The 27,047-nt window shown below is 38.4% G+C and overlaps 1 protein-coding gene across 3 annotated transcripts in view; it reads left to right on the top strand.

The window, feature by feature from the left end:
* The window catches only part of REV3L (REV3 like, DNA directed polymerase zeta catalytic subunit), a 169,275-nt gene that overhangs the window by 119,874 nt on the left and 22,354 nt on the right, over nucleotides 1-27,047 (top strand). For all 3 annotated transcript variants that reach the window (XR_005028267.2, XM_036902980.2, XM_036902981.2), the window contains exons 17-24: nucleotides 866-1,058; nucleotides 2,237-2,348; nucleotides 6,713-6,828; nucleotides 9,118-9,236; nucleotides 15,608-15,726; nucleotides 23,779-23,920; nucleotides 25,418-25,662; nucleotides 26,617-26,725. Coding sequence is in view for 2 of the 3 variants with exons in the window: in XM_036902980.2 (XP_036758875.2) it covers nucleotides 866-1,058; nucleotides 2,237-2,348; nucleotides 6,713-6,828; nucleotides 9,118-9,236; nucleotides 15,608-15,726; nucleotides 23,779-23,920; nucleotides 25,418-25,662; nucleotides 26,617-26,725 (1,155 nt within the window). In the remaining variant the exon portion in view is untranslated. The remainder of the gene's footprint in view (nucleotides 1-865; nucleotides 1,059-2,236; nucleotides 2,349-6,712; nucleotides 6,829-9,117; nucleotides 9,237-15,607; nucleotides 15,727-23,778; nucleotides 23,921-25,417; nucleotides 25,663-26,616; nucleotides 26,726-27,047) is intronic.

Genomic DNA, 27,047 nt, shown 5'->3' with positions numbered 1-27,047 from the left:
AAATACAAAAGATAACCCTTTATTAAATTTGTATGATTTGAGTAATTACCAATATTGTCACAGTAATCTGGTTTCCATCACCAGGTACATGCACGTTACTGGTACAGAGATGGCTGTAATTCCAGCTGTAATCATGGATCCAACCTATATTGTTCTTCTTGCCCAGAGTTTCTACTTACTCTGTCTTGATTTTAGAAAGAGAATTAAGGGTTTTAGTTAAGAAAAGTTTTTATTAGCATAGGAAAATAAATGTAGAAAGCACAATTTACTTGGTTTTGCATTACATATCAGAGAAAATGTGCATAGGGAAAATGAGGCTGTTGTGTAGTTGATACCATGTAATTCTCATGACTTTTTTTTCCAGGAAGAACTATAATTAAAAATCTGTCCAGTACATACAAAAGTCTAAATTTAAGTAGTTCTCAAGTAGTAGAGAATTAACAGATTAACAGAATTAATAGGAGCTTGAAACTAAAAGATCTCTCTCTGTTTAGTTTGAACTACAGGTAGAAAGTAAAAAATAAGGCTTTAGTTTGACCTCTCAGACTAGTCATCCTATTTCTCAAACAGGAATTGAGAAAATTGCGAGGAATTCTAAAAAAAAAAGTTTTTAAGTATGTATTGTCACAGAAATTATAGCACAAGTAGATTTTCTTTAAAAGAGAAAACATGAATTGACTTAACCTAATCTTAGAAGTAAAAATCTTAAGTTTTAATCTGTGGAGTGTTAAATTGTGACTATATTTTTTATGGCCATTTTTTCTGTAGTTTTACACACATATTTCCTTGGATTCTTAATGAAACCTACTTCCTTCAACACGTCTCAAAAAATGCCTAAAAGTGTAATTTTTATTTCATTTTATAGATTCAAAATCTTACCCTCATCAGCGTGGAGTTACATGCTCGAACTAGACGAGACTTAGAGCCAGACCCTGAGTTCGATCCGATCTGCGCTGTGTTCTACTGCGTCTCGTCGGACACCGCACTGCCGGACACAGACCGAACGGAGCTCACGGGCGCCATAGTGATCGACAAAGACAGGGCGGCCTCCAGTCAAGGTGCCGTGCGTTTCTGTAGATCTCACACCTCCACGCACCCTAGGGTGAACCTTCTCGTGGGGCAGTTTCTGTGCCAGAGATTTGAACTGAGAGAACATAAGGGACTCCTTTCTAAAATGTTTGCTGAAGCGGGGAGTAGGGGAGGGTTGTGTTTAGCTTTGTCTTAGATTCATTTTCTTACTTGAGTCATTGTCAGAAGTCAGAAACAATACAATATTCAGATCTCAGTAAAGTTTCCAACTGGCATGTCTACGTTCTAAATATCATTTTATGCAATACTAGTTGTTAAGACTAAATTCACATAATTATATGTCTCTAGGTTGGGGGAACATCTTCCTTTTGTATGACTCCTGGCATTTTGCTGCTAATACAGAATTTTTCTTTGCTTTTAGGTTAACTTGCCACTGTAAATCAATGGCTTCTAAGAGACTTTTAAGATATATTCTGATTTTGTTTATATCTCTTCCTGAATACATACACTTTTGGTTCAGAGGCTCATCATAGTACACCATGTAAGGCATTTTGTAAAATGCCAGGTGTCCCTCTGAGGTTTTAAATACTACTGTCAATTCAGTCACCTGAGGAAGAAGTCTTAGTTAGCACAGAACAAAACCATATAGAAATTTGCAGTTTAGTCAGTGGTGTTCTTGAGCTGGTTCTTGGTACCAGCTCAAGAGCCAATTGCTAAATTTTCATGAATTTTTCGAACTAATTGATGTCACTTTGTCAGTTTGAAATCAGCCATGGTGTGAAGTCTTTACATCACAGAAGTAGGCAAGCAGTATAAGTCAGAGCTTTTTTATTCCTGGAGAGGTGGCTGTAAACATTTCCAACCTACCACTGATTAAAATACTGTGTACTAAGGAAAGCTCTTCCTATAGAAAGAATAAAGACAGAAACAAAGTAATCAAATTTCTTTCCAAGTGACAAAATTTCAGGTTATTTTGAGGAATTTTGTGAATACAGACTTTTCAGGAAAACAACTGAAAATATTTAACTTGAATTTTCAGTTGCATATTAAACTAGAAACCCTTTAAGGAAATTTTCAAAAACTGGGTTACTTACATATTTGGGGAATGCTCTCTTTGTTTAAGGAATTCCAGTAGCATGATTTCATTCAAAAGTAAGGGATATTATTATTTGCACAATTATATATAAATGTTTTGTTTATTTTGTAGACATCAGATATAAGACTCCATTACTTATAAGATCTGGAATTACAGGACTAGAAGTTACCTATGCTGCTGATGAGAAAGCGCTTTTTCAAGAAATTGCAGATATAATAAAGAGGTATTATTTTACATTTTCTGATTTGTCCAGTTTTTTGTTCAGAGAGTCCTTTCCTGCTATTGCTGATTAATACAGGTGAAGATACTGTGGCCCTTGAAAGTAGAGTTATCCCCCCTGGAAAGATTGTGCCCTTACTCTCACCAATGTCACCTTTTCCATCAGACTAGGAATAGGAAAGAGAATATTCTATTCTCAAGATTGAGGGGCCAGTGAAAGAGAAATATTAGCTTAGCCTCTAGGTTCCCCAGTTGTATTTTAGCATGACTGATATATGGTAGTGAGATAATGGAAAATTGTATTTGTTAAGTTGTATTGTTCATTAAATAGGAAATAGGCTTCCCTGCCGTGGGGGCCAGCCATCCTTTCAGTACCTTTTTTTTTTTTTTAAGAAAATGTTTTCTGAGTCCTAAACAAGCCAGTATTTCCAAAAAGCTTTGAAATGCAATCTGTTCATAAACTTAGGACTGTCTGGTACATACTCTTGTGCACATAGTTCCTTAAAAATCTCTTTTGACTATTTGATAATTGGTTTTGATAGTTGAAAATAGAATCTTGTCAAAATTTGAAAAGGATTTTTTTTAACAAAAAATAAGTAAATTTTCCGCATTTTCTCAAGAATAAACTCTTGGTAGCCATGGATTCTCTTATTAAATGCTTCACTCTTTTAGGAACTGAAGATTTTGGCTCATTGCTAGGTTTAGGTTTTAAAAGTCTAAAGCAAGCCCGAAAATACCCTTTGAATCCTGACGTGTGATTAAAAGCTGTCCCTGGGCATTTATCACATTCAGACGTTCCTGTCCTGCTTCCTATAGTTGAGCTCTTCCCTGTAAAACTGAGACAAGATTCTGCACTAAAGATCAAGGTGCTACTCTGCAGGCTTAACATCTGATTGAGTCCAAGCAAGTTAACATAAACCACTGTGAAAATTAGAAAACCACAAAATGTTCTGAACACAACAAAATTAAATGTCAGGGCATCAAAAATGATATGCTGCTACCAGCACCCCAGGGAGGAGGAAAGAGGAGCGTATTTGTCCTGTCCACAGCACTGGTGACTGAGTGGATTCCCATCCACCTGAGCTCTTGCCATTGTCATTCTGGCCTTGTATCTGCTCACAGAGATTGTCATCACATGTCAGATGCTTCGGCGCCCACACTTGTATTTCTGCAAGCAACTTAGCAAAAAGAGCATGTAAGAGTTTCACATGATACTATTTTGTGTGCCAGAACACATCCAGTAATGTTCCTGGACTTTGCACATTTATGTGCTCCTTGTCGGGTATATTCCAGCAACAGGATTACCTGCTGACACTGAGAATTTAATCAGTCACCTGCAAGTGTAGTAACTTTCTTAAATGTCCGTAACATGAACTAACACTAGTCATTAAGAAAAATATTATTATAAAGAGAAGAAAAGTGCTTACATTACATATCAACATTTCAGTTCTGTTATGTCCTTTATATATTAGTCCAAGCAACCTCCTCAAAGATTATTTTATTCCCCCTACTTGTTGAGTACTTTGCAGCCAGCCAGCTGTGTATTGTCTTGACCAAGTCACTTATCTGTCTAAGCTTTAGTTTCCTCTTAGTAGTACCTCAATGTTAACTCTGTGTAAGATGCAGTGCTAGGCGCTAAATATAAAACTGAATAAAATACAGATGCATATTCTAACTTTATTGTCTTTATTTTTCCATTCTTAATATTTGCCTTCTCAGATAGCAAAGACAAAAAGTAGTATAAAGTGATACTAAACAAGTAAAACCAAATCCATTATCTTTTTGTCACAATCATTTTTCTTTCTGTATTTCCTTGAATAATTTGGTATTTTTCCCAGCCTCCCTAACTTAAATATAAGCTTTGATTTTTCCCTTTTTCTCTTTCCTGCATTCACAGTTTGCCTCCTCTCTTTTTAACATCAGAATTACTTGTCAAGTTCATCTCCCCCCAACCCAAGCCCACTCCCACTGCCTTAGTTAATCCCCCTCATCTCTCACCTGTACAGGTGTTAGTGGGTTGTTTAAAATAAAGGTCATGAAGCAGCTTTTTTCTGCCTAAGCAAATGAAATTATTTTCATATTTCTGCTGTTTCTGCTTCTTCCATTTTCTCCAGTTTTGTTTTTCTTCACCACTAATCCCATCTACCCAACCTTCTTTCTCTAACTTTTAGAAACCTAGTAGTGTGAATACAATTCACAGAAATTGAAGAACAGTTCACCATTATTTTGTTATAATCACCAGAAGAAATGGAGTCCTTGGGACTTTGAAATTAAACAGATATTCTATCAGCTTTAAGAGTCTCTAAAGACTAAATGGCCTGTAGGTCAAAAAACAAATACACATACCTGAAAAATACTGAAACAATGACACAAGCCTTCTAAAAAAACACAAGATGATTAGTAAATCCATTAAGAGAGGCACAGGGTAACTTTGGTATTTTTCTGAACAGTAGCAGTTTGTAAAATCAGTAACTTTTTAATCAAGAAAAAATCACTTTCAAAATATTGCTAAAAAGCAAGTACACTGATTCAGCTTTTATTAGCTGCCCCAGCAGAGCAAGTAGCTGGCTGGGATGATAGTTTTTGTCGATGGTAAGACACTTCACGAAGCAGAGAGATTCAGATGAAGAAATCAGAAGCTCTGTCTTTGTGAGAGTTACAACAGAAGGGCTATGTAATCATCTGCGCCCTCTTCATGGACCTGTGCTTGGAAATAAATGTGCTGGGAACTCCAGCAGTCTTCAGATTCTTCTCCTAAGATCAAGGTCTGCTGTGGCCACACCACTGCCTGTCCTGAGCCGCTCTTGGAACGAAGCCATCAGCGCCATGGGTTCCCGTGTAAGGGAGGCCGTGAATCCATCCCTGATGGGCCTTACAGCCTTGATGCTTCTGCCCCAGTGTCTCAGATTTAGGTATTACCTAGTTTTACAGGGAGATACACGTGCCATATAGATGGTTCATCTTTTAACTGCTCTGGTTTAACCTTAATGGAAGAGGTGAAGTTGCTCTCGGCAGCAGTGTGTTCCGGCATTGGATTGTTACGGTGAGGACTGCGGAGCAGGATTAGTCCGGCTAATGAGTTGGATCTTCTTTTCTCTTGAGTGCCCTGGGGCCTCTGGGCATCCTTTAGGATTCACCCGCCTTCCTCACCTCAGGCCCCTGTGACAAGGTGTCTGCCTGCCCGCCGCTCACCACCTTGCTAGCTTTGCCCCTCCATGCTCGTGCCGCAGTCCTGTTTTTGCTCCAGGATTACCAGCCACGTGGCACCTTCTGCCAAGAAAACCCTTTTCTGTAGGTTCTTAAAAGGCCCATTTGGCTGTCCTATTAAGTTAGTTAATAAATGTTTGTTAAGTGATTTCCTCAGAAGTTTCAACTGTTTGTATACAGAAAAGCACATGGTAATAGATATTATCTTATTTTCCTGACAAATTTGAGGGCTGCTCTGTAAGTCTGGTATAACGACCACAAACAGATCACAACAGATCACCAGATAGTGATGTTAACTTTACATTATAGAATGTATTTTCATATAGCTTTTAAGGAATAGGAAAAATAAAAAGAATGCTATTACAGAAGCTTGAACATAGTTCTCTTAACATCTACCACTAAGTCCTCAGGAATTAAAAATGAGAAATTTTTGTGATGTCCTTATAAGCTATAGCAAAACCAGTTCTCAAAACAGATCAGGTGATCTGTTCATGATCCGCTACACCACAGACTGCAGAGTCACCCTACATGGCTCACACCAGTGAATTAGTGTCACCCTGTAATGTGGACTTCAGGTGTTAAATGATAATTATCTGGACAGGTTGCACATGCCACTGAGTCCCCTTCCTCTTAAGTTTAGAGGACAGGCTTGTCATTACTGAGGCCTTGCTTCATGTAATTACCAAAATTAAGTGGGAAAGGAAGGCATTTTCATTTTCTTTGTCAGCATTGAAACAGTTTAAGGACGGTTCAGGTTACAAGGGCAGAGAAGTGGCTCCAGGATGCCCTGGGGATCTTTTTTAGAATGCAGTGTCCACACAAACCCTCCCACTTCAGCCCGCCCTGCCCAGGTGTGTTCTCTGCCAGCCCCGCTCCTGGGCCTCAGTGGAAACCTGCCCCATCCCAGTTTCCATAAGCCTCTTTCCTAAGTCACAGCAAATAAATACACAGTCTAAGTGAAATCTATGCTGCTTTATAAAAGCAGCTGCAAATCAAAAACTAATCACCCCATTCCTCCCAGTATGGAAATTCTGTAGGTAATCATTCCCCGTCTGAGAAACATACTATAGATTTTTATTTCTCTATTTTATATCATGAAGAAAATTCTTCTGCTTAAAGTTTCAAATGTGTGGTCTTTGTTCAATTTTTTCATTCTTTTAGATATGATCCTGATATTCTGCTAGGATATGAGATTCAGATGCATTCCTGGGGTTATCTCTTACAAAGAGCGGCTGCCTTAAGTGTTGATTTATGTCAGATGATCTCCCGGGTGCCAGGTATGAAGTGTCATGAATGTTTTGTGTTTGTGGTTCAGCTACAGAGCAAATTACTAAGCAAGGTATTAGAAAGTACTATTTAGGCTAATATTTAGTACTAAGTTATATATGTTCTAGGTATATCATAACTCTATTACAGCAAAGTTTTAAAATCAAGAAAAGTAAAAGCAAAAAATACCCCAATCTCACTGCTGTATATACTGTAAATATTTGTAAATACTGTAAATATTTGTTAAGAGTTTTTTTTCAGTCATTTTTTTGTTTACATACACCTACATATATACATGTGGGTCTTTATTGTTTATAGAACTTAAGTCATACATATATCCCATTTTTATTAAGCTTCCTTCACCTAGCATCTTATTCTAAGTATTTTTCTGTGTTATGAGGCAGTCTTCATAATCATTATGAAGCACATAGCATTTATTTGACTTGATGTACCATAATTTTTTTTTACTTGGTTCTCTGTTTTATTCTTTTGGTTGGTGGGGAAGGAGATACTAGTGGCACACTAACTTTATTTTATTTGAGTATCAGACTAAAAAAATTGCATGAATTTTGAAGGCTGTTCCCCAAAAGTCTGATTTCATTTGAAGAGGGGGACAATAATAATAACCATATCAAACTGATAGTTTATAAGGCACTTTTTAAAGTTATGTTTTCTTTGTAACTACAACATTTTTAATAACTGTGTTTTAAAGTCACAAGTGTGATAAGGACAAAGTAGCATATACTTTGGGAAGCTAAAAGACCAGATACAAAATTGGTAAAAACTAATCAAGAGACCTTCTGGGAGAGGTTATGATTTCAGTATTGATCAATTTAAAGATAGAGGTTGAAGCTAGAAGACCCAAGGACAATATTTTGAACTTTGCAAAAGGTTGGAATAAAAAGGCAGAGATACTTTAGGCTTAGTTTTTCATTGCATGAATTTTTGTAGCTTTTATGTCCCTTGAGTGGTAGGAATAATGGTAAATATCAATTTTTTCAACATTTCATTTGTGTAAGTTTCTGAGTATTCAGGAGAAACAGCATGAGTGTTCAGGTGTGCTTTCTTAATTAGTTGTAACAGGTGTGGTATATGGCTTCAGACCAGGGTGTGAATAAAAACTCCTATCCTTGTAGAAAACTGCTGAAACCATTTTTGTGAGGCAGCACGGTGTAGCAGTACTGGTGAGGAAGGTAGCATTTAACAGAGAGAACATACGCTGGAGAAAAGACTGCCTGGGTTCCAGTACTGGCTGTACTGTTAACTGGTGATACGATGTCAAGCCAGTTACGTATGTAGCCTGTCCATTCTTCAATTTGTTCATCTGTGAAATGGGGACAATAATAAAATTTATCTCAAAGAAATTGTGAAATACTTAGAATAGTGCCTGAGAACATAGTAAACATTATGTAAGTGTTAGTTAAGTAGAGGGAAAAAACTTATAAGCAGTATTTTAAATTATTTTTACATTATTTTTAAACATACTTTAAAATAAAGAAGGGCACGCACGGGTGGTGTGTATACATGATCTTTAGAATCAGGTAACCCTGGTCTAGAATAATGGTTCTGTTTCTTTATGATGTGGGACAAGATGCAGCATTTCTGAGTAGAATTTACTACAGCGCAAAGTGAAAATTATACTAGCATAAAAAGATGGCTTTATTAAAATAAAAGAGAGAGTGATAGTAAAGTTCCTAGAACATAATAGACTTCCAATATATGGTAAACATTTATTATTCCAGAGCCTGTAATCAACAACATTCATATACACCAATGTTCCATAAGAAAGAAACACATTTTAATTTCTATTCTAGGTAAAATCACCTAAGAAACTAGGCTCCGAACCCTATTTGCTGTGAGAGGGGCTCTTCATCCAGTTCTCCATGAACAGTGAAGGGACTTGCACCCTGAATATGAACATCATTAATTGATGTGAATAAGTTTTCAGAGAATTGTTTAGGTTAAAAACTCTACCATTTTTTCTTAAAAATGACCAGTTTAACAATGTGTTTTTTGTCCTCATACCATGCTGTAGCACCAGAATTTACAAAATTTAAAGAGAAAAGGGTTTATTATTTTTTAAATACATGTATATATACATTTTTATTTAAAATACGTGTATAGTTTTCAGATAGGTTTATTTCAGAAAATTCATAATGTTTTATTAGTCCAAATGATGATTATTCTCTAATACCATTTCATCCTTAATCTTCATCTTTAATTTTTATTATACTCTGGAATAATTTGTTTGGAAATTTGGTTTCTGTGAGTCCTGATGTAATCTATATTCATTTCTATAGATGACAAAATTGAGAACAGATTTGCAGCTGAAAGAGATGAGTATGGATCAGGTACAATGAGTGAGATAAATATTGTTGGCCGAATTACACTAAATCTTTGGAGAATCATGAGAAATGAGGTAAGATGCTTTATCTAAAATTTTATTTGGAAATAGAGATTAAATCACCATGATGATTATAATTGTTATAGAATATTAGTGTAGCTTACTGTGTAACTTATACCTCTTTGTGAATTAGTGTTATTATATTTTATTAGGAACTACAAAAATAAATACTACTTTCTAAAATGTAAAGCTTTAAAAGTATTTACCTTTAATCCAGTTGAGGCTTGGGGGCCTGCATAAGGATTTTTAGTAGTATAGATTTCAACAAACCAGTCACTCATAGAAATAATTCTCACCAAAAGTGCAAGATCATAGGATTCTAGATCATTTTGCATCCTTGAAGTTGCCTGATTGAAATGTAAAAAAAAAGATACATACTGTAAATTGATCCATTCTCAGATTTTGGACTTTGGATAATGTCAGATAAAATGTTCATATCCAAAAGAAAGCTCCAGTCTTCATTTGCTTCTCCTCTTTGACACTATTTTCTCATTATACACTTTCAATTGTACCCTAATTATTTGCTGTGCTCTTTCTGGCTCTTCTGGGTTCATATATAACACCTGACTTGCCGCGCATGCCCTCTGCGATCCTTTGGGCACTATCACACAGTGGCTTTTTCAGATAAGGAAATATGCCTTTCCTATAACATTCAGTTATTACAGTTTTTCTTTTTATTTCCTCTGCATTATGAGCTTACAGTTATGCTCACATTTCATCTAATTTGAATATGTACAATATATACACCTGCCTGAGGATAATTTTATCCTGTTGTTATCTTCTTAAAATAGTATAGAGCGCCAGAATACTCAGTGACTGCAAAATAATCCTATCGATACTACACAGGAAATGGATGGTATAAAAATGGTGGTGTCTTTGGTTTGTATATTCTATTACATATTTCAAACTGTGGATCTGAGAATGTGATGAACATATAAATTAAGTATATAAATGCAAAATAAATCGTTGACTCTTAGTTTCAGGGGTCTTTTCATCCCTGAAGATTTAGAAGGCACCTGTAGCAGTCGCCCTATTGGCCAAAAATCCCGAATCAGAGACATAGTTTAGGACTTTCTTCAGTCCTTACTGGAAATTCAAGGTCAAAGACTTTCTCTAATTCTAGACTAAATATATAGCATCTCCAGTTTTTATCTGTAAATGTGGGGAAGAACTTTGAGAAAGTTAGAGGTTGGTTGATTTATCCCCCTTCCTAGACCAGCCAAATTAGATTGTCCCTTTTCTTTCCTCTAACTCCAAGTGCTCCTGGCAGTTTAGAAGTCTCCATGAAATCCCGAATGCACTCGTGGAAAGTGCTGTCTTATATCCCGTTATTGTGGAACTTTAAGGGCCATGATTTTTGGCAGAAGCTGGCCCTGCGATTTTCTTCATATCAAGCCCTCAAACTATTTTTTCTGTATTTAAACAGTTCCAAAGGCTCCTTTTTATCTTTATTTTATCTGTAGCTCTCTCACGGTGCTTAGCAGTTTCTAACTGTATCATTGTTTTTAGAACTTTTCATAGTTTTTTTTAACAATATCCCCTTTAAAAATAATTAATATTCACTGTAAAAAAAGACAAAATAAATGCATATGAGTATGTAAAATGAAATGAAATTCACATGTTCTCTCCAGGACATCTATTCAACAGTTGCAGTGTGCAGATACAGTTTGCAATTAAATGGACCTTTTCTTTTATGCCTAGTTTGGGTTTTTTAAATTTTGTTTTTCAATATACTAGTTTTCACTCTCCTTAACTTTAACAGAATTACTGCTCTCCTCTACTTTGAATCCTCAGTAACAAACAGTACCTCTTAAATAGTACTCATGATGTATCTCTTGGCTGCTTGAGTGAAAGAGTAAATGACTCTTTCCCAGAGGGTTGTTTTTAGAAGCCTTCTGGGTATCAACTATGGAAAGGCCTTTCAAGAATTTGCCAAGTAGGTTGGAAACAGTCTGAGCGAACTCAACAGATAGTAATTGAGTGCCATCTCCAGTGTGCGAGTTTGGGCCTGGGGTTAGGCCAGCAGGTGGAGCTGGCCATCTGGTGAACGGAAGGCTGATTGCTGGAGTGTGGGTGTTGGCAACAGATGGATGTGCTGATGACAATCTGCAGGTTCTCTTCTGAATTTTTTAACTGAGCACAAGTAAAGTGGAGGGTATTTTGAGTTTGAAGAGAGAAAAACAGTGTGAAATGATTATCTAGGAGAATTTGAGAATGGCTAGTGAAGAAAATAGAGTGTGAAGGCTGGGCAGCATTGAGAACCCACTGGAGACCTGCCATCAGGGAAATCAAAGTGATGTGTTCAAGTTCACAGATGTGAGTCCAGGTGACAGAGGGTTAGATCTGACCACAGCTTACAAACAAAGGGTTATGGCTTTGCTGAAGTTTAATTAATGAGTTAATTAATTAAATGAAACAAAAGAAGGGTAAAAAAAAGGTATATGCAAGGCTGTGTCTATAATGATTACCTGGAAATTGAAGCAGGCAAAGGGGGCGAGGAGGTGGGCACCCTTGAGGGGCAGACCAGAAGGGTGGGAGGGGGTGTGTGGGACCACAGTGGGTGCAGTTAGTCGTAATAACAAGTTGGAATATGACCGTGGGGTGGGTGGCTAAGCTGAGACAGAGGCAGTGACACATGAATTTACCTCTGAGACATCTCTCTAGTTGCAGTGCAGAAGGGGACAAGACCAGAGATAAGGGAAGCAGTGAGGAGAGGATTTGGGGAGCTCAGGCGAAAGGTGACCATTGCATAGGGATTCAAAGAACAATTCAGAGGGTAGACCCACCAGGCCTGAATGCAACACAGACGACGAGGAGGAAGTGTCCGGAATGGTCATTGGGCACTGGCACAGAGGGTTCAAGGTCACGTTGAGGTGGGAGAACCATAACTTAGGAATGTAGAGCATGAGGTATAAGCTATCCAGGTGACCATAGACAAAACAGACATTTAAGTAGGAACGTCCCAAATACGGAGAGGAGGTCTGGATTAGAGATAGAGCCTTGGAAGTCACCTGAGAAGGGATGGGCTCACCACACAGCAAAGAGAAAGAGTTATCGGGTTTGAGCCAAGGACATTTTTGTAAATAAAAGCATTTTGAGAAGTAGACAGATAAGGTGATGAAGAACCATGAGGAAACACTCCCAGCAGAATCATGAAGGTCAAATGCTTCTGCACAAGCACGTAAGCCTCCCGGTGTATCTGTCGGCAGCATTAGACTCTGGTTCTGATGTTCCCTGTGGGAATTTCAGCCTGTCGATAAGCATGTCAGGTGCTTTTAAAACATAAGGCAGTGTGACGGGCAGTGAAGAGTGTCAGGATGTAAAGTCATAGATTCCCTTGCTTTCATATATTGTCATGTATAAGGCACTTGTACAGACTTGCCGATTTTAAGTTCTGCTGCTCACAAACTTGCAGCACAAGGAGGACAGCGAAGCCGTGAGGTGGGTCCACGTGAGTCCTGCAGCGCAGGGGCTGAGTGACTTGCCTAAGCCCCTCGCCTGCAAAGGAGTCAAGACTTGGGTGCATCACGGGCACACACTCTGTCCCTAGAGCTTGCTGTGCATTTCACGTGTGTTTGTATATTTACTTCATTTGCATTTAAAGCAAAGTACGTGATGAGCTGAGGACAGGGCAGGTCCACAGCATGTGTGTGCCTCTCATGTACAGTACCTGACTGCTGAGACATCTGTCACTAGCCCCGCAGACACATGAGCGGTGTGTGCGTCTAGAGGAAAGATCTCTGACACTGCTGAGTCTTGGTGGGGAGTGAGGATAGAGCGGGACGGGTACCAAGATGTTCTTGTGGCCAAAGACACTCTGACACTCTAGAAAGGGGTTAGATGTGTCAGCAAAGAATCGGTGGGTGTTGGAGTAGGTTAAGAGGTGTGCCAAGAATACCACACATAAATAAAAAAGAATGGGGTACTGTTACATTGAACAATACAGGTGAATCTTAGGTGTAATGTTGAGCACAAGAAATCAAACAAATAATAGAACATATTATAATCTTTTATTCCATTTATATGAAGTTTAAAAACAGGCAAGACTAACCTATACTATTTAACTTTGGTGAGTATTGACTGGAAAAGAGCGCAAGGGAGTCTTGCAGTGTCTTAGAGATTCCGTGTCTTCATATGGGTGGTAGTTACATGAATGTATACATATGTATGACACATTAAAAACTATGAGTTCCTCACTTTAAATTTATGTGCATTTCTTAGTATAAAGTATATGTCGGTCAGAAAGCTATTTGAATTGAAGAGTCTGGTGAAATGGTGACACCTGGGGAGTGAGGTGACGGGCTGCGGGGCGCAGGCGCCCACTCACGGCCTCCCACTGGTTTCCTCTCATCCCTGCGCTAAGTGTCCGACTGCCTTTCCAGCTCCACGTCAGTTTGTTTCTGAGCGACTGACCTTTGTGTCTTAAACACTGATTCTGTGAATGGAAAAGTATGACCATATCTCAGCCTGTTCGTTCTCCAGTAAAATAAATGGTCAGCACTGTATCTCCCTTCACCTCCATCAGTTCTGACCTTGAGCCATATGGTGCATTTATGGAGTATTTAACTTAAATTTCTCCCCAGGACAAGGAACAAGGTCCTAATTGATATTTTTACATTGATACTTCAACTTCTAGAGTAAATCACTCTAAAGATCAGAGCATTCTGAAGAGGATCAGCTTTTAGAGTTGTTTTTCTCCTTTAATTTTATTCGCAGCTGAGATTATTGCCGTGCATTTTATGCTTCTGTGACACAAAGAAAACCCAAAGTAGAGTGAGTGTTATAAGGTTATAATATTTATTTAGTCTTAATTTAATTTTTTAAATTGTTGTACTTGAAATAAAGTCAAATCAGAATATAGGTCTGTCATCTGCCTCAGGTATCGGGAACCAATTCCTAAGATTTTAAGCTTAGTTTGAGGTCACATAATCTCCTAGTTAATCGTTAGAGGTTAGTTTACATGGCAAACTTCAAGTCTTTCCCTAATGAAAGAGCTGCAGGACAACAAGGTGATCTTTTCTGTAGAGGATCGGTTTTTTTTGGTTGTTTTAATGAAGAAATATTCTCCAATAGAAATTTAGATTTGGTCTAAAGTGCTATGTACTCTGTATTAGATAATCATGTAACTATCTGAGATCAGATGTTTGGCTCCATTTTCTGTAAAATTAAATAATTTTTTAAAAGACTAAATTGAAAATATTCATTAGCAGAAAGAAGAGTCGACTGTGGGGGGCGGGTATTGAAAATGGTGGTGAGAGAGGTGAGGCCTCCTCCCAAAACCAGAGATAATACGAAAATATAGTCAATACAACTAATCCTAAAAGTGCAACAGGAACAAATGCTGTGCAAATAGAAGAGTCATTCAAATATGGGGATTTTAAAACTGTGTGTGTGTGTGTGTGTATGTATGTGTGTGTGTGTAAGTCTGTACACACACTCTGAAGTGTGCTACATTCCAATGCTGTCATTCTGGAGATTGCTAGAAATTGTATATAAAGACCCATTTGGGTCACAGCACTGAGATGAGCCTAACATTCAATCCCTGTTTTCCACTTACGGATTGTAGAAGTGGAAAAAAAAGTACTTTAAAATTATAATACAGTACACAAATATAAAGTTCTTTTGAGCTATTCCTCAGAATCCCAAGCTGACCTAAGAATGGGGACTGCTAGTTCCTTAATTTCCATTTTGCATGGAAATACCTGCCATTGTCTAGATTGCTTGTGTCTTACAGGTATTTCTGAGAGATTATCTAGGTAGAAATATGTTTTATGAATTTGGACCCTTTCTCAGTATTTCCCATTAACACAGCTTTTACCTGCATATTAGAAGATAGGGAAATATTTCTGCCATTTCCTTTTAATCTTTTGCTTTGGGGATGAAATTAAATGACTCCATAATGTCATAATGTCCACGCATTGGGTCTTAGCACTGACGTGATTCTTGGGAGAGGAGCAACGCCTGCCTTTAGCTAGATGACGCATCCTCCAGTCCGTGGGGTGCTGTTAGTCAGCATGCGCAAGGGCCAAAGAGTGCGTATGGGGAGAACCCAAAGTCACCCTCATCACAGTGCCCTGTCTGCCAGCACTGGCATCGACTCGGAAGATCAAGGAGTGGTGGGAATTGGGGTCTCCTGAGTGTTTGTGACCAAGTTGAACCTCATCAGGCCTGATTTTTTCCAATTAAATACTAAGTTATTATCATTTCTGTTCAGTAGGCCAGATATACATAGTTGTAAGTTAATTGTGATTCAGTTGTAACACAAACCATTTTTTACAAGTAGCTTTCATGTCTACTATGAAAGAGTTAGAAGCAGTATGGGTCTTTTACACCCAAGTTTGTGCATAAATACAGGCATTATTATAACGGAGTTTTGCTTTTTTTAGGTGTCACTAACTAACTACACCTTTGAAAATGTGAGCTTTCATGTTCTTCATCAGCGTTTTCCCCTCTTCACCTTTCGAGTCTTATCAGATTGGTTTGATAACAAGACAGATCTATACAGGTAATGTTTTATAACTCTAAAGGGGATAATATCTCTTCTTTACAATATGATTGGAGCATAATTACACAGAATAAGATGCACAAGTTTGAAGTACGGTGTGGTGACTTTAAAGAAGTGTATATACCCTGTAATCACTACCCCAGTCAAGAAAAGAACATTTCTAACACTCAGAAAATTCCCTCCTCTGGCTTTGCAGTCAGCATACTTATTCCATTCCTTAAGCACCCAGGCAAATACTATGAATTTCTGTTACTATAGATTAGTTTTGCCAGTTCTGGGACTTAATATAAATAGAATTATGCACAATCTACTGCTTTGTGTCTGGCTTCTTTGAAGAAATTGAGCATAATGTTTTTGAGATTCAACCATGTTGTTGCATGAACCAATAGTTTGGTAATATTTATTTCTAAAAAAATACTGAGTTGTGTGACTAGACCACAGTTGATGTAGTCACCTGCTGACGGACAGTTAGGTCGTCTGTAGTTTGATGGTGTTGTGAGTAAAACTGCAAGTCTTTATGTGAATATGCACGTCACCTCTTTGGGAGTGGAATCACCGGGCACGTGGTTAGCCTGTTCAAAGTTTAAGAGGCTTGAATTGTCTCCTTCGGGAGTTCTCCTGCAGACCTGGCAACAAAAGCTCTCAGCTCTTATTTATCTGAAATGCCTTTATCCCACCCTTATTTTTTAATGATATTTTACTGCCTAATTGTGGGGTTGAGATTTCTTTTCTTAACCCACTCTAAAGATGTTGTTCCCTTTTCTTCCGGCCTTCCTTATTTCTGGTGAGAAACCAGCAGGGCCTCCTGCATCTTCCCAGCGGGCTGTCCGCCAGGCCCGATGAACGGCTGCCATGCTTACTGTGTGGGGCTTCCGTGGAGAGAGGGCATTGCCCGGTTCTGCCAGAGTCGCTGCTGTCCTGGGGCTCAGCATTCCTGCACTGCCCACGGTGGCAGAGGACCTCTGCTTTGTACACTGCCAGGTCCTGGCCCCAAGCAGCTCTCCCGACTCTTCCCCCAGGAGAAGACAGCCGATGCTTCTCCTCTTTCCTCAGCAGCAGTTTCTTTGCCTAGAAAGAAGAATAGGAAGGTTCCTTGCTCCTTCCCCAGGGTGGGCGGCCCGTGGTTGGGATGGGGAGGTTTCCTGCCCCTTCCTCAGGGGCAGCTCGTGCCTCTCACTACCCTCTCCTAGCAGCAGACGTCTCTCCCCAGAGACGGCGGATCTTTGCGTGAACCCTGAGGATCGGAGTTCTCTGCTGGCCCCACAGCAGCACAAGGCTTTGCTTCATGTGAGAGAGCACAGGGGTGGTGGTAGGCCTTCTTCCCTGTGGGACAGGCCTGCCCCGGTCTTTCTCACGAGCACTTCCTGGGGGCCCATGGAAGACGATTCCCCTGGTGTCTGGGGCTCCCAGTGACTCCAAACTGTCATGCTGGCCCACATGTGACCTTTAAGAATTTGTTGACATTTTAATGTTTCCTTCGTCCCAGCTGCCATTCCCTCCTTGCTCTGCTAGTAATGAAATAGGTTATGTAGTCTGTCCGCCCTGAGATGGGCTTTGTCACCCTTTTGAATTTAGTTGACCTGATTCTCTGGTAACCTAACTCTGACGGCCTCAAGAAAACATGGTTTTGTGGTTCATCCTTGTTAGACTGAAGCAACGTTGTTTGTAGCTTTCTACTTCTGAAACAGAACTCTGTAATTTTATTTTTCCTGGCTACTTTCAAGGTTTTTCTCTTTGCCTTTGGTTTTCAGTAATTTCACTGTGATATTTGTAGATGGAGATGTTTTTGATGTTATATTTATCTTTCTTGATGTTTGCTGAGCTTCTTAGATCTTTAAAGTAATGTTTTTAATCAAATTTAGGAAAACTTTGGCTATTTATTTAAATATTTCTTCCACTCTTACTCTCCTTTTTCCTTTATACTCCAATTGTGTACTCAGACTAGTTAATAGTGTCCCACAGATTCTTGAGGCTCTGCACATTTTTCTCAGTCTTTTTCTAATGACCTATTTTTACATTTATTAACTGTCTTCTATCATTGTCAGTCTGCCAGCCAATGAATTATGCATTTCAATTATTGTATTTTTAGTTCCAGAATTCTCATTTGGTTCTTTCTTTTCATAGTTTCCATATTTGAAGAATTTTCCCATCTGTTCACTCATTAAGACTATATTTTTCTTTTAATTTTTTGAGTATTTTTTCCTTTAGATTCGTAGACATATCTGTAATAGTTACTAAATCCAACATCTGGTCATCTCTGTTAGTTTCCATTGACTGCTTTTTTTCTTAACTAGTTGATTTTGTTGTTGTTATTGTCATTTCTTTGCATGAGTCTGTAATGGATATTGTTAATGTTCTGTGGTTCAAATTCTAGACTTTTGTTCTCTTCCTTCACTGACGCATGTTAATTTTTGCTCTAGTAGGCAGTTCAGTTATTGGCTGATCACCTTGAACTTGTGCAGACCTGGGTTTTATGCTTTGTTAAAGTGGATCTCTGGAAAGCCCACAATGTTTCCTGAACCCCTCCAACTTGACAGGACTCAACCTCCAAACTCCATTCCACGTACAGATTGCTTGTGCTCGGTTTTAGGCTTGCCTGGAGTAGTCCTTAGGCTCAGGCAGAGGCCTCTTAACGTATAGCTTTTCTGGGCTCTCAGCTGGATGCCCAAGTTGTTAAGAAGGGCTTGATGAGGTCTGTCCACCGTGGCGTTGCTGGGCCTCCAGCCGCAGCACTGTCTGACCAGTTCTCTTCCAAACCAGTGCCCGTGGCAGCCACTGTCCAGGAGGCCTCATGTGGATTTGTGCTCCTTGCGTGCAGCACAGCCCTGGCCAGTCACTTACAGAGAGCCCCACCTGGTCTTATGACCACTATTCCTGCGCCTTCCACAGGTGCCATTTTGCACAGATTCCAACCGCAAGCTGCCTGAACTCCAATCTCTGCCTCCTAGGCTTAGTTAACAGAACAACTGCGCTCAGCCTCAAGCACACTCCCCTGTGTTAGGAAGCTGCGTGACCTGGGGTCGCCCCTCCAGTCGCCTGTCGGTCATTGCCTGGAAACAGTGCCTCGACTCTTAGCCTGGCAGGAGGGCTAATCCACTACCAGGTCCTCCATCACGATCAGAAGTGAAAGTGCCGACCTCTGCTTTTCTTTAAGTTGAAGGTAAAATGATAGTAATAGGCTTAGAAAATCCTGTATCAAGAACAGAGTCCTGAAATTCATGTGTTTACGTTTGAAATGAATGAAGCTCTGCATATTGAATAGTAAGGCCCCTGATAGTAAAGATGGAAAGATAATAGACTCAAAAACAACGTGATATTTTTAGGGAAACTGCTTTTTGAGCATGTTATCTCATCCTCCAGTCTCTTAAGGAATCTCCAGGAAGTGAAATCACAGAAAGTGCTGAGCTTATGGTCAAAGCCTTATAGAAATAGAAGTTATATACCATAAATAAAATAAAACTTGATATTAAACTTAACATTGAAAAGCACATTTGTTGATTGGTTTGTAAGCCCTAGAATGCTCAATGCATATTTTACTACCTCTAAATAGTTATTTTGCAGGATGATAGGTAATTCTGTTTTTACCAAGTAAAATAAAGAACTGGACCTAACATACTACATAAGGGACCTGGACTAAGCATTAGACCATTTATGTTAAATAGATTATGTTACATGGAGAGACTGTGCACTCTTTCTCTGGAGATACTTTGGAGATCAGGCAATTTTATTTTAAAGTTTAAGTGAATTCTTACCAAGAAAGGATGTCATACTTTTTAATTTGCATTTGCTTTCAACAATATGTTAAGGAAACAATATGTTAAGGAAACTTACTTATTTCAACAATAAGTAAGTTGACTAAGAAATGAGAGGAACTTGCTAGTCAAGGATTTCTTATATTAAATCTGTTCACAAAGCATGAAGGTGCCCTGATTATTATTTTGTTCTTGTAAACGCAGATTTGGATCTTCTGGAAGCCCTTCATTTATGTGAATGAGCCATGTTCCCAAAGTTTTGTTGTTTCGGACTCAGATCGTGTTTTTCCATAAAATGTTGTGTCTTAGATCATGTTTTTCCATAAAATGTTGTGTTTCATGATTAGATTCCTAACTCAGTCTATATAGAGCCTTTCATAATCCCTAGTATTACTGATCTAAAGGACTCATAATAGCATCCTGATTTCACCTGCTATCCAAGGAATAGTTATGAAGTGCTACTCCAGTTTCTGATCTAGGAGCTGTGTCCTGATAGCAGAGGGTTATGTAGCTCAAGAAGATAATACTCAAAATTTTTTTCTTCATTTCCTGGGTGTAGAGCCAATATATATAGAAAAGGTTCCGAATAAATGAGTTTATACTTACATTTCCTTTTTGGTTTCCTTATTTCCCAAAATATCCCCATGCCCTTGAAATGCTGAGTTCAGCCGTTTGAACAGCTACCCAGGCCTATCCTGGGTGACTAATGCTTTGTGACTGTATTTCCCTCCCTATTCCCCCAATTAAAACTTGTATTTGCTCATTACACCTGGGTTTGACAAAGTGTTAGGACGACAACATAATGCTTTAACAGCAACGACAAAAAACCACGCAACGAAATTCTACATTGTGTTAGGTTTATTTTGTTAAAGAACACAATTACCCATTCTCTTTTTATACCACATGGCTAGCCAGACAGCACTAGAAAGTAGGAATGAAGGTGATCTTCCATCAGAAAAGTCACTTTTTTAATTTAAAAAGTCCATTTTTAAAATACTTAAAAATATATATATTAGGAAAGAAATGGAATGACATCAGCAAGTTGGTAGAGCAGGAAGCCCTAGACCCTCCTTCACACCACAAACCCTGATTCAGCAACAATTCATAGATTCCCTTCCGGGGAAATACAGGGACTGATTGAAAGCTCCATGCTGGGTGAATGCAGAGCCAGATTCACTAAAGCTGGTGGGAAGATTCAGGACACTCTTTTGCCAGAGTCCCTGCTTCTGGCCCAGAGCCATGAGATCAGGAAAAGGATCCCAGTGCCTAGCTTCTCCCAGAGGAGGGAAGGAGTTGGTTTGTGTGTCTAGCACCCCAGATTCTCTAATGGGACTCTGACAGGTCCTGCACAGTCTACCTGTTAGAGCCAAATGGAGATGGTGGCATGAGCCGGAAGATGCCGTAGATGCAGCACCTTGCTCAACACAGAGCAAGCAGAGGGAAATCCCGACTCTCACGCTTAGTCCTGGGGAGAGACAGAGTTGATCCATGCATCCTATGCCCCAACTCCTCCAAGGCTACCCGGAGAAATGGCATCTGTCTTTCCAGTCTTGGAGCTCTGACAGGTCTAACACAGTCTAGCTGCCAAACAGGGAACAGAACAGTGGTTTGGACTAGCAGACACTATAACTCCCTTTCTGCTCAGCACAGAGTGTGTGGGTAAAAAACACAGCTACCTGCTTCTCCCCAGGAAGGGAAAGAGTTGCTAGAGACCCCCAGAATCTCTGACTGGGCTGATTGGTAGAGGCCTTCTCCCGTTTAAGGCCAGTCCTTGAGGACTGGGAGTGGTACCTGCTTGGTCTAAGGTGGGGCACCAATGGAGGGAGTCAAGGAAAAGGAAGAATCAGGCAAAGATATTCCAAAGAAACAAGACAAATCTCCAGAGACCTACCATAATGAAACAGTCATATGACTTACCTGACAGAGACTGACTGTCATAAAGATGCCGGCCAGGGTCACGAGAACAGTGTATAAACAAAGTGAGAATTTTTGACAGAAATATTGTAAAGTACTAAACAAATCCTAGAGTTGAAGAACACAATAATTGAACTGAAAAGTTCACCAGAGGCATTCAGCAGTAGACAAGGTCAAACAGAGGAAAGGAACCACAAACACCAAGACAGGTCAGGGACCACCCACGTGGTCTGCAGAAGGGATGAACCATTAAATCCATTTTGTTTTGTTTTATTTTATAGGAAGTGATCAGATGCGCACATAATCCATTGTCTCAGATATACATTTGGCAGATCTGCATTATTGAAGGATTACATTATCTAAAGCAACAAATACAAAATAAAATGTGACAAAATTTTGTGCCTCTGACGCTAGTAGTAATACATAATCCCCAGTGTTGACAGCAATGCCAAGAAACAGACATTTTATCATCACCAGTATGAACATACGTTATTAAAACCTTCTGGAAAGGATTGTGTCATTATGTATTAAAAACTAATCATAGAAGACCCTTTGACCAAATCTAGGAATTTATCTTAAGGAAATATTTAAGCATCTGTACATAGACTTAGCTATAAAGATGTTCACAGCATTGCATAAAGTAATGAAAGATACTCAGTAACAGATTAATTAAATAAGTTATGTAGTAATCATAAAACAGTCCTCAATAGCTATAAAAATATATAAATATAGGGAGTCACAATATATTAAGCTAAAAATGCAAGTTATAGAACAGCATTTCTGTTGTCTATTTTGTTAAAAAAATTAATATTTACAGTTGAGGGTGGTTTTTTTGTGTTTGCCTAATTCTTTTCAACAGTTTTATTCAGATATAATTCACATACCATATAATTCACCCATTTAAAATGTACAATGAATAGTTTTTAGTATATTCACAGAGTTGTGCAACCATTACAAGTTTTAGAGTATTTTCATTACCCAAAAAAGAAACCCCACCTCTAAGCCATCACCCTCCAACCCTAACTTCTCTACCCCAGCCCACCTTAGGCAGCCTTAGTCTACTTTCCATTTCCATAGACCTGCGTATTCTAGACAGTTCATGTAAACGGAGTCTTATAGTACATTCCCTTTAGTACATGCTGTCCAGATTTATTCATGCTGTGAATGTGTCAGTACTTCGTTTCCTTCTGTCACCAAATATTCACTGTGTGCGTACACACCACATTCTGTTTGTTCATTCATCGTTCATGGATGCTTGGGTTACTTCCATTTTTTGGCTATCAGGAGTAATGCTGTTAAGAACATACATGCACAAGATTTTGTGTGAACATATGTCTTCATTCCCATTGGGTATAAACCCAGGACAGGAATTGGTGGTGGTAACTCTACATTTAGCCATTTGCAGAGCTGCCAAGGTATTTCCCAGGGCAACCACACTATCGTACATTTCCCACCAGCAGTACATAGGCTTGAAAGTTCTCCTCATCCTTGCTAACACTTACTATCTATCTTATTAATTATAGCATGATTTTCTAATTTTTCTATGTGCATTAGTCATAGGAATAGGTTTTTAAACTTCTCTTACTGAACAATTACCTGACTATATTGTTGTAAAATCTTTATAATTAAAGGTTGCAATGTATTTGAACCTTAATACTCTTTAAGTGAGTAAATTTTATTCTTTATAGTATACCTTTGGATCATTTTTTTTAATCATACAATAATACTAAATCAAAACTTTCTTTCATGGCTTTAGTGAAGTTTTTTGTCTGCTTGTTTTCTTAACAAAAAATGTAGGATAAAGAGGTTAAGTTTTTTAAACGTTTAAAGAACAGAATATTTTACTGTTTATTTATGATGTGACATATATTTACTCTATGTATGGTCTCATTTAAATTATTTTCCTCATTCTAAATCTTTACTAAATTACTGTTTCTCTCCATGAGAAAACAGTGCATGCTTTTATTTTAGACTGGTATTTACAGTGATAAAGCCAAAGCCTCCATGTCTTTTAAAACCTATAGCTATGATAAATTATAATTGTGTAATTATTACATCATCAATAGTAGCATCTAAGAGAGAATGTTAATTTTTATAATAAAAATAGAGTAGCATCAAGCAAAATATTGGAAAGTTACCCTTAGTCTTGACCACCTTATCACAAGTCCGGTTTTTAATTTGCGTATTTTCACTAGGCTTTATACCCTTGAAATATCTGACATTTTCTAATCTTTAATTCAACATACTTTGCTAAAGGCTCACAACATGCCTCCCTTCTTAAATAAGCTCACTTTTAATATGTAGGTTTTGGCAGAATGAAAACAGTGCTCACTTCAAGTGTCCATTTTTTTTTCCCTACTGTTGATAATATGGATTCTCTTAACAGATGGAAAACAGTTGATCATTACATTAGCCGTGTCCGTGGAAATCTCCAGATGTTAGAGCAGCTGGACCTGATTGGGAAAACAAGTGAAATGGCTAGGCTTTTTGGCATTCAATTTTTACATGTACTCACAAGGGGTTCACAGGTAAGAAAGCAATTTCCCTGCACACTTGAAGGTTCTTTATGATGTACTTAGCTAGAGATGTTTGAAGTGATATGATTATTTGAACTTTCTATTTGGTACCAACTAATGTATGGCTGGTTGATCAAATCTGTCATTTTATTTTCTGGAAAAGCTTTAATTTCACTTAACAGCTCCACTTTTCATTTTCTCTCCATACCAACGCTCTGGCCACTGCTAAGTTCTTCACGGTATTAATAAATGGCTGTGCCCTTGAGAGTAACTAGGTTCCTGAGTGTTGTCAGTGAGATTAGGGGTGCCGTCAGAGGCCCCTTAGAACCAGGGGTGGGCAGCAAAGAAAGGCTACCTCTCCTTTGTTTCACATTCCTAATTTTGGCTTGTTCAACTCCCAACAGATACCTTTAATGTTAAAAAAAAAAAAGGATTTGGGAATCAATATAAATGGGCTGTATTAGTATTCTTAAATATTGAAGAAAAATCAGACCTTAGAAGCCATTTAATTCATATCTTTCTAACTAATTTTCCAATGATATAATGAACAATTTTTTCAGATGCCTTGCTGGAAATGAATTCATGCATTCATTCAACAAATATTTATTTGCATACCTTTAGTGTATTAGATAAACACTGCTAGGCATCAGGGACACTATATTAAATCACTCAGGTTCCTTAACCTTATACGGTCTTCTTTTTAATTATTTTAATTATATCTGTAACATTCCCCCAACCTACAGCTCTGTCTACTTCGACATTACCTGTTTACTTATTTAATTTTATTGCTTATTATTTATTTATTTATTTATTTATACCCTCACAAGTTTTTAAAACTATTTAAGCTAGCTTATAATAAAAGGCAAAGCACCACAAAACCACGTGAGAACATTCCAGGGAGACCATGCCTGGCTCTTGGGAGTGCTCTTTTTCTAATGCCCCAAACCACCTGCTTCATAGTGGTTGTTATGAAACCATGACGGCTTGATTCAGTTCTGGGAGGGACTGGTATCAGGCTGACTACCCACCTCTCAATTCTGGAATGCCTGGGTCTGCTTCTTGGAGAACTGGATAACATTTATCTATCTCAAGTATCCTACCTTTCAATCTCTTATTTTCCCAAATGAATTTCTCAAAGATTATTGGCCAACTTTTCAAATGAAGTTGTCAAACTGTACAGCTGTGTCTCCTACATCTGCTTATTATGAAATAGCTGTATTTAAATATAAAAAGTCTCATTGTACCTGTCTTTTCAAAATTGATTTATGTAAGTTATTTGATGTATTTTGCCGTTCCTATAAAAGTTGCAGGGATAGGAAGAGGATTTGCGATTGTCCCCTTCACACCCCTGAAAACTGGCTAAATAAACCAGTACTATCTAACTGTGCTGTAAGAAAGTCATGCAGCCTATTCTGAAGAGCAAAACTTCCCCAAAATAGTTATCACAGACTCAAAAGACCAGCATCTTTATATTTGAATTGTGTCTTCTCTCTTGCCCCTTCTCCGCAGTACCGTGTGGAGTCCATGATGCTGCGGATCGCTAAACCGATGAACTACATCCCCGTGACGCCCAGCACGCAGCAGAGGTTCCACATGAGGGCGCCGCAGTGCACCCCCCTAGTCATGGAGCCCGAGTCCCGCTTCTATAGCAACTCCGTCCTGGTGTTGGATTTCCAGTCTCTGTACCCTTCTATTGTGATCGCGTACAACTACTGTTTCTCCACCTGCCTTGGCCGTGTGGAGAGCTTGGGAAAGTAAGTTCTCCATACGTACGATTATATTTTTGTGCTTTGAACTTCTCATAAAGTTAGACTGCGAGTGTCCCTTTGCTCTTGACACTGTCCTTGTGAGCAAGAAGAACGGGCTGTAGCGCAGCTAGTCCATTCTTTGCCGACGTGGATCATCACGGGACTATTCAGCCTCATGGATGAGTGACTCATATAAATGAAGACTGTGTCTGGATCAGGCTGTGACCTGACCTGTTCCATTCTCCATGCAGACCCATGGGCCCTTGTACATGACAGCATATTTGATTGGTTGAAGTAAATCACATTTCAGTGTAACAGTGTGAGGATTGTGATCTTACGACTCCAGCTATCAGCTCTACTGCCTTTTCTTAGAAATTGTCTAATTTTTTTAAGTTAGATTGTTAAATGTTAGGTTTTATTTATTCTTGTTAACCAAATTTTATAAACTAAACGAAAAGAACATTTTGAAAACTCAAAGTAGTAGTTATTTTTGTCATATTATAAGAAATACAGAGTCTTCCTTTATAATGACCTCTGTGTGTTTAAAACCAGAAATATACTTGCTCCTTCATAGAAAGCATTTGTGGAAATTGTATTGGTAATCTTGTCTTTTTATTAAGATTTGAAAAGATTATTGACAGTCCTTTTATTTAAGACAAAATCTTCTGGAAGGAGCTTAGTGTAAGGTGGTCATATGTTGAGTTGAAATTTGGTATTTCAGTATAGATTTTAACTGTAAATTTTAGGCTACTACCATTTAAAAAGTATTTGTTTGAAAAAATTGTGAATATTTGAAGGACTGCTTTTTGTTAATTAGATATACATATTACTAAGCACATGAATTCACGTTTAGATACTTGAAAATGAATTTCGGTGGAATTAGAAAGATTATTAAAATTCCCTACCATTTCTATTCTATGATTTGAGAAAGTATTTGCTCAATGTTTTCTTTCTAAACAGGTATGATGAGTTCAAGTTTGGCTGCACCTCTCTAAGAATACCTCCAGATTTACTTTACCAAATTCGGCATGATATCACCGTGTCCCCCAGCGGCGTAGCCTTTGTCAAGGTAATGCTCTCCGGTGTCACCTGTGGCTTAGCCTTTGGAGAGCTGATGGCTAAGATGGTCTTGGCATACATTTCAAAGAATATTTATACCAAGTGTGCTTCAATATCCTACCTCAAAAAGTCAAGGATTTAGAAATCTTCTAAGAAGCCATTAAAAATCCCAGTCATCTTGTTTTGTGTGAATTTAGGTTTAAAATCTTTAAATTGTTAGATTTTAGTTTTTAATGAAATATTGGAGGAAGTAAATGTACATACATGCCTTCTGACCTCTGATAGAACCCACCAGACTTGAATAGCTGTCTGATGAGCGCGGCAACGTTATC

The sequence above is a fragment of the Manis pentadactyla genome, chromosome 12, assembly GCF_030020395.1.
Source record: "Manis pentadactyla isolate mManPen7 chromosome 12, mManPen7.hap1, whole genome shotgun sequence".
Taxonomy (NCBI): domain Eukaryota; kingdom Metazoa; phylum Chordata; class Mammalia; order Pholidota; family Manidae; genus Manis; species Manis pentadactyla.
Note: the sequence above shows the minus strand (reverse complement) of the source record. Positions and strands in the feature narration are given on the sequence as shown.